At 42.8% G+C, this 12,519-nt stretch overlaps 1 protein-coding gene across 1 annotated transcript in view; it reads left to right on the top strand.

The window, feature by feature from the left end:
• Positions 1–7,081, top strand: part of LOC137290435 (thyroid peroxidase-like) — a 13,908-nt gene extending 6,827 nt beyond the window's left edge. Inside the window, exons 8-13 of the mRNA XM_067821366.1 lie at positions 582–674; positions 1,520–1,987; positions 2,938–3,136; positions 3,780–3,949; positions 6,426–6,525; positions 6,948–7,081. Coding sequence (XP_067677467.1) covers positions 582–674; positions 1,520–1,987; positions 2,938–3,136; positions 3,780–3,949; positions 6,426–6,525; positions 6,948–7,014 — 1,097 coding nt within the window. The 3' untranslated portion in view covers positions 7,015–7,081. The remainder of the gene's footprint in view (positions 1–581; positions 675–1,519; positions 1,988–2,937; positions 3,137–3,779; positions 3,950–6,425; positions 6,526–6,947) is intronic.
• The last annotated feature ends 5,438 nt before the right edge of the window (positions 7,082–12,519 follow it).

The following is a 12,519-nucleotide window of genomic DNA, read 5'->3' as shown; positions in this document are numbered from 1 at the left end:
CCAAATTTTACTGTTAACGTGTGATACTTCAAGTACCCAATCCGATGCCCATTTACACACATGTTTCAATTAGGATGTTACTAATTTCATCGTAGATAACTTTCTACAATCCCAAAATGCTTTCCTCGCATGCACACAAATATTTCAATAACGGCCGTGTTGAGGACTGTACTCACTATGCCGGCTTGAGTCAATACCCTACCTCAGGACTCAGGACCAACCGAACTGCCACAATTCATCCAACTGTGTATCTTTCCGCGCATGCACAGTACCTAATTAATCAGTGGTGATAAAACTGTACAGCGTTTCCGCTAATTGTTTTCAATATGTTTGCTAAAAGAGCTAGATGACCTATGCCCTACCTCACAACTAACCAAGAATCGTAAAGATGAACGTAAGACAAGCATCGCAAACGGATCCTAACCCTGGTGATCGTCAAGGGGTGTTTTATAGGCAACTGGTACCCAACCATAAAGGTGGCAAAGGCAAATTTGATCGACAATTTAGCGATATTAGCATTAAGGTGCACTGCATGTTGCTACATCTCCATGACGATAATAAACCCACTGTTATGTAAACAGGGTTATTGAAAACCGCCCCCGGCACGGACAACCTTCCGCCTTCTGACACCATGAGCTGCGCAAAGAAACCTGGCTACAGCTGTTTGGATGCAGGTAATAACACGTGACATACGTCATCAGTTTGTATTTTGAATTAGGGCTGGAGATTGATAGGTACTAAAAATCTGGAGTAACGGTGACCAAAAATGTATTAAAGTTAAAATCAACACATGTGAGTATTTGTGTGACAAAGACAGCATTCTGAAAATAATTTTGAAACAGTTCATGAAATGGAGACACAGTTGTAAGAAAAGGAACGTAACCGTGTGGAAATTATAAGAATTTCTTTACAATAGTATAGGTAACATATTATCAACGATAATGTTTTATACCGATAATGGTGAATGATTATTCCCATGAACTATATTTCCGATTATCGATTCAGCACGTTCTATTGTGCATGTTAACGGTAATGTTTTATTTAACTAAAGATTTACGTTATCGATTATAGATGTAAATGTAAAATAAGTTCAGTGGTCCCATAAATGGTGTGCGTCGAGCCTTCACGACGTGGATCTCTGTTTATGATATCCTAGGAGCCACGTGGTTACAGCTAGTGGTTCACTCGTCACACCAAAGACGTTGGTTTGATTACCCAAATGGATACAATGTTCTGGTTCTGATACAGTTTCTACGTCATTGCCATTCCGTAAAGAGGTGGTGGTGTAGCCTTGTAGAGTTAAGGCGCAAGCTCGTCTCTCCGAAACCACGGGTTCGATTGTCCCACATGAACGCAGTGTGTTAGCGCTATTTCTGGTGTCCCCTGCAGTGATCTTGTTGGAATATTGCTAAAGGTGGCGCAAAGCCAAACTCACTTACTCAGAAAGATCGGAAGACAGTAACTATCGTACTAGTTCTTATCTCACTCACTCACTTACTCACTCACTCACTACCTGCAGGTGACTTCCGCGCCAACGCCTTCCCAGGCCTAGCTGCCATGCATACTTTATGGGTAAGGGAACACAACAGACTTGCGATCGGTCTTGCATCAGTGAACGACGACTGGGACGACGAAAGACTCTTCGAGGAAGCCCGCAAGATCGTCATCGCCTCCCTTCAGCGCATCACCTACAACGAGTGGCTTCTGAAAGTTCTTGGACAGACCATGTACGATGCCTTCGGCCTCGGATCAACATATTCCTACGACATCACTGTTAATCCAGGCTTGATAAACAGCTTCGGTGCCGCAGCTAACAGATTCGGACACTCCCAGATCCGCGCCAAGTATAGCATAACGGGAGATGACGTGGAGACCAAGGTTGAGGACCTAATAATGGACCCTTCGTACGTTACTGACAGCTTCTATAACGTCGTCGAGGGTCTACTTGACGCCAAGAACCAGAAAACTGACGACAAATTTCCCATCGGTATGTGTGGTTACAGTATAGAACGTCAGTTTAAAATAAACCGTATGAAGAAACGACATTGGATTTCTAAAATACGAGGTTCAACCTTTCAAAGAAATGTAAATGAGTGTAATGTATGCCAGCCAAGACAGTGTCTTTGACTTGTAATGAAGAACAAGAAGGCAAACTGTTATTTTGTCAAGCAATATTCAAACATCTTAAGCCGTCCATGTTTCAAGATTTCAAAGAGTGGCATGCTCTGTCTGAAATGTTGTGTGATCAGTGTTACACAATTAAAGGGCCGGTGGGGTAGCCTAGTGGTTAAAGCGTTCTCTCGTCATGCCGAAGACCCGGTTTCGATTCTCCACATGGCTACAATGTTAGAAGCTCATTTCTGGTGTTCCCCCGTCGTGATTTTGCTAGAATATTGCTAGTGGCCGCGTCAAAACCAAACTCACGCAATCACTACACAATTAGAGGCCCAAGTAGACCTTTCAAGGGTATACTTTGGAAGGAAGCTCCAAATTTTAAGCTTCAGTGGACACTATTCTGATTTCGATGTTTGAACCATATGTACACATGTGTTCTGGTAAACAATTGACTTGCCGTTCCATGTATTGTGACAATGTTGTCAGTATGGCTAAATCCGCTCACGGTTTCTCGAATAGCCGGTATCATCACTGTAGGGTATACTTTACACATTGGCTGGTGGGATAGCCTCGTTGTTAAAACGTTCGCTCATCAAGCCTAAGGCCAGAGTTCGATTCTCCACACGAGTACAATGTGTGAAGCCTATTCCTGGTGTCCTCCACCATGACATTGCTGCAATACTGCTAAAGCGGCGTTATACTCTACTCACTCACTATTAACACACGCCCCTGACATAATCGGAATCATACAAGGTACTTTAATTTTGCAGCTACATTCCATGTCAGTTCCTTTTTATGTAAGTACATTTTGTTATTGATCAGGTGTAATGGACCATCTTCTTGAGAACGTGAAGAAACCAGGGGACGCACGAGACTTGGTCTCATTCAACATACAACGAGGGCGGGATCATGGACTTCCTCCTTACGTTGACTTCCGCGCCAAGGCTGAGGACTTCGCCACCGACAACAGCTTGTCTTCTGGGGCTGCAGCAGATCTTACATGTGCTGATTCACTGTACACGTAAGCGTTGTTGTGTTCTTGATTTTACAGTGCGAGTGACTGAGTATGGTTTTACGTCGCTCGCTTTAAGCAATATTCGGGATGAGAATACCAGAAATTGTCTTCACACACTGTACCTTCGTGGGAAATCGAACCCGGGTCTTGGACGCGACAGCCGAACGCTTTAACCACCAGGCTAGCGCCCACTTCTCCCTCGGTATAACCGTGAGATGTAGGGTCCATGTAGTAGAAAATGATGTTCTTTAGACAGAGATGTTATCATGATCTTCCAGAAGCAACTGCTCTTACATGTCTACCCAGTTACTGCCGTATTGTATTCTGTCGTTTAGCGCAGTAGTTAGCTGTACGTCTACTATCTGATTGCAGCCTGTAAACACTCGTCATCGTATTAGTGTTACGCACTGACTACAGTGCCCGAACCTGACCACCAGACCCGTTTCCTCTTACGTAGATAAGACGATGGATAGCTTAGTGGTTAAAGCGTTCGTTTTTCACGCCTATGACCCGGGTCTCGATTCCCCACATGGGTGTAGTGTGTGGAGCCCAAAAGCGGCGTAAAATCCAACTCACTCACTCTTACACAGATATAGCGGTGACCTGTCCCTACCCGGAACTTATAATATTCGGAGATGTTGTTTCCCAGGAGCACGGATGACGTCGACCTCTATGTTGGGGGTATCAAGGAGGAACACGTGACCGGGGGACTCGTCGGACTTACGTTTGCCTACATAATGGGTCTGCAGTACCGAGACCTTCGATCCGGAGATCGATTCTGGTACGAGACAACCAACACAACTATTGGCTTCACTGAAGGTGAGATGCGGTGAGCAGTTAGGTGTCTGAGGGGTCATGGGAAATGAGGTTAGGTAATGTGCAGTCAGGTGAGGTGAGGTGCAAAGGTGAGGTGAGGTGAGATGAGGTGCAGTGGTGAGGTGAGGTGTGGTGTGGTGCAATAAAGTGTGGTGAGGAGAGGCGTGGTGCAGTGCAGTGAGGTGAGGTTTTGTGCAATGAAATGTGGTGAGGTGAGGTGCAATGAAGTGTGGTGAGGTGCGGGGAGGAGAGGTGTGGTGCAGTGAGGTGAGGTGAGGTGTAGTGCAATGAAGTGCGGTGCATTTCAGTGCGAAGAGGTGCAGTGTGGTGAGGTAATGTGCAATGAAGTGTGATGAGGTGCGGGGAGGAGAGGGGTGGTGCAGTGCAGTTAGGTGTGGTGCAATGAAGTGTGGTGAGGTGAGGTGCAGTGAGGTGCAATAAAGTGTGATGAGGAGAGGCGTGGTGCAGTGCAGTGAAGCGGCGGGGGGCTATGAAGTGTGGTGCGGTGCAGTGTTGTAATGTATGGTGCAATGAAGTGTGGTGATGTGAGGTAATGTGCAGTGAGGTGAGGGGACGTGCAATAAAGTGTGGTGAGGAGAGGCGTGGTGCAGTGCAGTGAGGTGAGGTTTTGTGCAATGAAGTGTGGTGCGGTGCAATGCAGTAGGGTGTGGTGCAATGAAGTGTGGGGTCGTGAGGTGAGGTGCATTAAAGTGTGGTGAGGAGAGGCATGGTTCAGTGCAGTGAGGTGAGGAGAGGTGCATTAAAGTGTGGTGAGAAGAGGCATGGTGCAGTGGAGTGAGGTGAGGTGAGGTGTTGTGCAATAAAGAGTGGTGAGGAGAGGTGCAATTAAAGCGTGGTGAGGAGAGACATGGTGTAGTGCAGTGAGGTGAGGTGAGGTGAGGTGCATTAAAGTGTGGTGAGGAGAGGCGTGGTGCAGTGCAGTGAGGTGAGGTTAGGTGTTGTGCAATAAAGAGTGGTAAGGTGAGGTGCAATTAAAGCGTGGTGAGGAGAGGCATGGTGCAGTGCAGTAAGGTGAGGTGTTGTGCAATAAAGAGTGGTGAGGAGAGGTGCAATTAAAGCGTGGTGAGGAGAGGCATGGTGCAGTGCAGTGAGGTGAGGTGTTGTGCAATAAAGGGTGATGCTATGCAGTAAGCTGAGGTGCTATAAAGTGTGGTGTGGTGAGGAGAGGTGAGGTGCTGTGAAGTGTGAGTGGAGAAGAGAGGTGAGGTGTGGTGCGGTGAGGAGGGGTGAGTAGCAATAAAGTGTGGCACAGTGCAGTGAGAAGAGGTACAATGAAGTGCGGTACAGGGTGCGGTGCGGTGCGGTGCGGTGCGGTGCGGTGCGGTGCGGTGAGGTGAGGTGAGGTGAGGTGAGGTGAGGTGAGGTGTGGTGATGTGAGGTAAGGTGCAGTGAGGTGAGGGGACGTGCAATAAAGTGTGGTGAGGAGAGGCGTGGTGCAGTGCAGTGAGGTTTTGTGCAAATAGAAGAGGTCATTACTAGAATTATAGACTCGACAACATGTGACCTGACTGACGTCTCGATACCTTTCTTCTTTACACATATTCTCGGTGGAGTAACTGTTTAGATTTGACGTTATATGGTAACCCACTGGTTGTGAATCACATTATTTGATACAATGTATGACAATTAATCATAGTCTCCCAAAAAGCCAAAATCCAAAAGCCACAAGTTAAAATGAACTAAATCATATTTTGCGAGCACTCTTAAATGGACTTTTAGGTACATGTAAATGATAATGTTCTTACTGTTCAGTTAGAAATGCTATAAACATAACATGCCATTCAAAAACGTGGGGGATATTCGATTTACAAGGTTGATAAATGATGACATCAAGGAGGAAACACATGATGAAGAGAAATTTAGGGAAAATATGACATTTTATTCTATTCCTTTAATTGGACATTTTTCATTTGTATGGATATATATTACATTTTTGTTCAAACGATGAATGAATTCTTTTGAACAGATGATATACATGTAAATGATGACATGTTTACAGCGAACCAGAGATTACTTTCTATAAATGAACAATGCATAGTTTTAGAGGCCAAATAAATGCAGGCACCCATACTATCCCTTCAACAATTGTAATTTGTGAAGTGTCAACTATTACAGAGTATATTAAATATGCACGTTCAAGAATTTAGTGTAAAATCAAATGTCAGGTTGTTACAATTAGGTAGACTAGGTTTTCATATAAACATAAGTTTCTGCAAAAGGAATGACATTGGCAGTACAAAACAGGCTCCCAGTACCAATTCAATATACTTCTCCAACGTTCCAAAAGATGCTGGAACATCTTATTCTGGAACTATGTACTGTACTAGACGCTCACGGAAGCCTAAATATAGCAAGTGTACACCACAGCCCTCTACTAAATCCCTACAGAAGCAATTCAACTAATTAATTCAACTAATTCACGTACAAAACAGTATTTATATGCCTAATAATGTTTCAGATCAGCTGAAGGAGATTCAGAAGGTGACCTTTGCTGCTGTGCTCTGCATCAACACGGGCCTTGAAACTATCCAACCGGATGCCTTCAAAATCCCCATCTCGTAAGTACACTGTATTTATTGGTGTGTGCCTTGGTGGGATTTTGAAACAGGTTACATGGATATCATCGGTAAACCAAACGTTTTGGGTTAATAATGTTTATATGCATGAAGATGCAGAACAAAAAAGACCAACTGAATCTGAAGTCTAACAAAATGATTCACCTGTTCTGAACAACGTGTAAGCGCAACTTATCACTGGGTTATATATGAAAGGTGACGGTAGGGTAGCCCAGTGACTAAAGTATTCTATTCCCTACGTGGGTTCAATTTGCGAAACCCAGGGTGTTCCCAGTGTTGGAATTGCTGGGATATTGCTTAAAGCGACGTAAGACCACACTCACTCACTCTATACTGGCGCGATAGAGCCAAGGATAATTGCATCAAATTGCTTCATTTAAAACGTTAAACGTTTACTTTTACAGAGGGTCGAACGAGAAGGTGTCCTGCGATAGCTTGCCGGATATCGATCTGTCAAAGTGGGCGGAGTAAACTAAACAGATCTGCCAGCTGTCACGCAGCTCCAGTCCTAATGACATTAAACTGTTGCCTTCATCTACTATGTGTTTTAGTGTGTTACTAGTTTTAGTTAACTTTGGTACACAGAGTTGAATATTTCACATGCCTGTCAATATTCCTGCTCCTGTGGGTTTTTGCATTATCTGATTTTACATTATTTATTAGAAATTAGCTGTCGCGTGGTATAATCGAATACTTTTAGTTACGCTGCGAGGAATGATGATGGTATCTCAGATTCTCTAAGTCATCCAGTTTCTTGGGCGAACCATTCAAAATATCAAAATGTGGCCAAAGAATGTTTCTTCCCCCTCCCCCCGCGCAAATCATGTCAGTGATGAACACGTGACCTGGTACCCTCATCTTTACCATCAGTTTGTCTACGTCATTCTGTACATGGTTCATGATTACTATTTATCAACGGCTCGAGCGGCAATGTTTCAGCAATGTGTCGGGGGTCTGTACATAAGTGGATCTGAACCAGGCAGTCCATTAACCAAGACTACTGATTTACGCGACTGATTTACGCAAAACCAAAATTGCAAGAGCAGAAAAAAACTGAAATTGGTTGCTCGTGGCGGGTGGATGAAATTATCGAATTGTCTAAAACGAAAATGGATTAGGCTTATGAGTAAAATTCGAAATTCACACAATTACTTTCTGACACTACAAGATACGTCACCTGAAAACTATGAACACAACCAAAAACCCAATGCAGACAACAATAACTGTTTGTATTTTTACTTTTGTGTGTTATATCATTTCGTTTATCATTGTAGTGTATCATACCCATGTAACAGTTCAACAAATACGACACAAATATATTCCAGCGACGGAGGGACAATATCATACCACAACAATCAATCTTTGAAAAATGCTGATACGTTTAAATGAACTTAAAAAGATGTCGGTTCCAAATCAGTATTGAATTACAAGATTTAACGGCCACTGTCAGGGTTGTCTGAGGACGTAAACACGTGATGGCAGACGAGGCACTAAGAGTTTTGCCCTACAAAGTATGTTCGCACTCTGAAAAGTCTTTTGTCAACAAGTTCACGCGAATCATAGTGAAGCAGACGTAATATGTCTAGATGCTTGTAAAACAGTATGTAACAGTAAGTGAGTTTAGTTTTATGCCGCTATTAGCAATCTTCCAGCAATATCACGACAGTGGACACCAGAAATGTTTAACGACTAGGCCAACAGTCAAAGCTTTATTATTGGCTATCAAGTAAAACCTTGTGGTTTATTCACGGAGTTCCAAAGCCTAGTATTTGAAGCAAATACGCGTCGCTCAAAGTCAGCTTGGATACCATTAAGAATGTCAGTTTTCTCAAACTCTGATTGACAAAGACAGATGATGTGAAAACATCCACCGAAATACCAAAACATGTTTCTATGATCGTATTTGTGTCTAGAATAATCAGTTGGTGCAACCAGCTCGTCGTGAAGAACTCAATATTTGGTAACGGAGTCTTTTCAATGCATTGAAAACCTAAGAAATATCTGTTGTAAAGGTAAGTAAATGACTTAGAGAGAAGGGTATATTGTAGTTACCGAAATGCTGTATTCATATGATAAAAAAAGAGAAAAGGAAAAAAAGGACAGCTTAGTATAATGGACGAAAGGTAAACTTTAAGGTATAGTGAAGTAACGATGAAATATAACCGAATGAGTTATGTTGAAATAGCATTGTTTTTCTCTTATATGTATGTTTTCTTCTTTAAAATGCTTTGGTCAAGTTTGATACCGACATGGCTGACATTAGGAAAGCGTATGTGAAATGAAGAAAGAGTGGCCAACTCCCACTGGATTAAGTTTGGCGGCTCCCTTCCTTTTTCCAGTGTTGGATGCGGCTTGTACAGAAACAGACGAGCAACCATTCCCCTATTGCCAGCAGCCAGGACTGATGTTCGTATGGAAGAACCTTGGATACAAACTACTGGTAAACACATATAAGATGATCCACGACCTGACAAATGACCCCAGTTTGCATACTTGGGAACGCCCCCACAGAACCATCCACTTGAAACAAGAGGGAGACAGGTTGCCTGATAAATATCGAGAAGCTCATTTTCCCCGTGCGTTTCACGCATGAATTGTTATAGCACACTCGATTTGGGAACAGGTACAATCCCAACAAATTGAATCAACACAATATACTGAGCAAATATGTTTAGGACCACCGATCCATTTCACGAAGCAAATGACATTTTCCTGGGGTTTTTGTTAACAAAATTGTTGAATATCTAAAATGCTTGTCAATGCCCCAATCATTTATTTGTCTTCGTCTTAACTAAAGGTTAGCGTGGAATATCAGTATCCTATGCCTGAAATTGCAGTCTTATCATTCGAGGGAATATGCGGTGTTGATTTCATGTCACGGTTAGCATGTATTGTACGTGCATAATCGTCAAGCTGCCTGTAGCAGCCAAGGGTACTCGCCCAACTCTCTTGTCACAAGTGCGTTTAGTGCGCGGGATCATCTAATATGTGTCTAGCAGTAGAGATGGACGCCGATTCCTGTTCTTTGCAGATGGTGATGGACACAAGATGGCGTGTTCTCTACAGATAAACAATTAGCTGCCCCCAGTCTGCTGATGCCATTTACATGTATATGGATTGGACTTATTCTACAGTTCCATTTCTCCAGAACCAGCTGTACGAGAGGTGTCCCTAAAGTGGTCGGCCTCACATACAACATTTTTATGTTTTATTTTTCTACATATTATCCGTCAAGCTCAAGCAAATTGCATTTCCCATGTTCCAGCCTCACGATCCCCGTTTTGTTTGACTTTTTATCTTGGTACTAAAAATTAAAAACAAAAACAAACAAACACCAAAACCCACAAAATCAGCAATAAATGCATCACTAACTTCAGGAAACAAAATATGACAGACACCTCTTGTGTGTTTGAGATAAGCCGAAGTTCTTTAGAATCAAACGTAGATATTAAATTGCGTACAAATGCAACTTGAAACGACATATTCGCTTGTTAAAGTCACACACCACCCCCCCCCCCCCCCCCCCCCACACACACACACACACACACACCCCACCCCTGATGTTTACTTTTTGGAGACACTACCCACCCCCACTTTCAGATGACGTAACCAAAAGGACATAACTTAGTCTAATGTTTCCACCTTTTCATGCATGATGCCCATTTGTAACTACTCGTGTAGTCTCGTCTCGGCGTCTCGTACCCCTCTAATGGCCATGTTTACGACTGGGTTCTGTCTAAGCGTAAACGGACATGAAGATAAAAACAGTCTAGTACCATGATCAAGGAATAATAACTCTGAATTAAGAATTTAATACCGGTCTTAAGAATTTAAGACCGGTAAATGTTTCATTCAAAGCCTCACGCGTTGAAACATTTACCGGCCTTAAATCAACAGATAAAGGACCGCAAAAATGAAAACAGAATGCCTTTATCTCCATTCTAGCGTTTGAAATCCGGATACTTTCGCGCGCAAGAGCACAGAGCTGTGATGGGGCGTTTTTCCAGGAATCGATATGGAATCGCCCAACTCAAGAACAGGATGTGCAATGATTTAGACAAAACATTTGCGAAGTACAAGAACTTTATTTTGGATGCTCAAACAACGTGTTTGTGTCTCTTACATATGGATATAATGCTGTCAGTTACATAGTGTAGAACCCCTAAACAATTTTATACAATTATATGCAACCGAAAAATCACCTCACCCCTAGAGTACATTACTATAGACTGGCCCATGACCTACAGGTAGGACGACTGTAAAGTGTTGTCGCTTCAAACTTTCAAACTTACTCACGGAAGTGATTATTAATCACCACGCTGCTGTTGCCAATTTGAATAGACCAGACATGCCAGTTTTAATATTGGACACGTTTATAGTAGATGTGGATGGTGCAACAACTGACGATGCAGCGGGGACCAATGGCATCAGGTTAGGGATAAGCCGAGTGTTCTCATTGCCGGTGTGAAGGATGGCTGAGTAATGGCGTTTCTGTGCTGCGGATGAATCGGTGTTGTAGGATGATAAACTTTGATGGTTTTTGTGACCTGTTATTTTGACAATTTCTCTAGCCTCAACACCTGCATGTGATAAGAGTGTTACAGTGGTGGACCGAACACAATGGTTTGTGTACTGCTTACTAAGATCACATTTAACAGAGATTTGTTTATAATAATAAATTTCATTTTCATTTTAATTCATACTGTTTTGTGCTTTGTTTTGGAGTGGCAACCGTACAGTCTTGTACGACTGTTTAGTAGAACGGTGTCGGTTATTACCGAACAAGCGGCCGTCACTGAACAAAATTCCATCCCCATATATATAGATATTGTGAGGTTCGTTTTGTGTATTTATTTGTGTTACGAAGGATGAAACACCGGGGGAATTACTAACTTAGGCGTGATGTGATGTTAGCAGTTATGTAATACCCGGCACCGCTCTATGTGGAATCAGGGATACTCTATATAGGCTCCCTGGTGGAATCTAGCGTTATTTCAGTGACACTCAACGTGTGCCGAAATTCTGTTGTTGAAGAATTTCATTTGTACCGCCTGATTCCAGTAGGTCGTCATCGAACCATTCCGGTTTTAGATGAAATTTCTCTTCTCCGAATATCTCGTAGAAGGTACCAAGGTGAAAATCACCTATGTCTAATTTAAACGATTTGTTTGTTTACAAACAAAAAGGTCAGCGAGTGCTATGTATTCATGTGGTGATTGGTGATTATGACGTGAAATCATCCATTCTATACTGAACATATTTTATATAATATTTTTTGAGTTCATGCCATCATCGGAGAGGTACCAAATGACAGATTGTTTTTCACTATCTGAAATGTTTAAAGAAATATTACACCCAAATGTGTTGTGATGGCAAATATCAAATAAATGGAAGCTTTTCTACCCTGTAGCGTACTGCCTACTGTCCGACAAAAAAGAGGAGTCACAACTACATGTATGTTGCTTTCACTGCTCTCTGTGTGTTTAGAGATATATCAGGCCTAGTGACCTATTTAAAAGAGTGCGATGCGTTGCGAAGACTTGTAGCTTTGGTGCCTGTAGATCAAGTTGGGGATTTTTGGATCCATGCCTTGCCGAATATCCTCAAGGCGATGTTGTAACCAGGTTTATGAGCTACATTACAGAGACATGGGTGGATGCACCAAATCAGTGGAAGAAGGAGCTGTGAGACTTATTCCTGAATGATGGCCGTCAGACGACCAATAATCTAGAAGGTTGGCATTATCGTTTGCACAAGATCAGTGGGAAATGCCATCCCAACATTTATGAGCATGTTCGTGTGTTGCAGAGAGAGCAGTCCTGTTCGGAGACTCGCCTTGCTCAAGTTTGTGGCCATCAGCAAGGACGTGCTGCTAAAGCGAGCTTGACAGAGGCTCTCAGCGTCTCAATGACCAGCTTCAGAGACCAGAGATTTCGATCAATGACAATGCTGATCAGACTGGCTACCTTGCTCACT

This window comes from Haliotis asinina, chromosome 7 (assembly GCF_037392515.1).
Source record: "Haliotis asinina isolate JCU_RB_2024 chromosome 7, JCU_Hal_asi_v2, whole genome shotgun sequence".
Taxonomy (NCBI): Eukaryota; Metazoa; Mollusca; class Gastropoda; order Lepetellida; family Haliotidae; genus Haliotis; species Haliotis asinina.
This window is presented reverse-complemented; position numbering and strand designations above follow the sequence as displayed.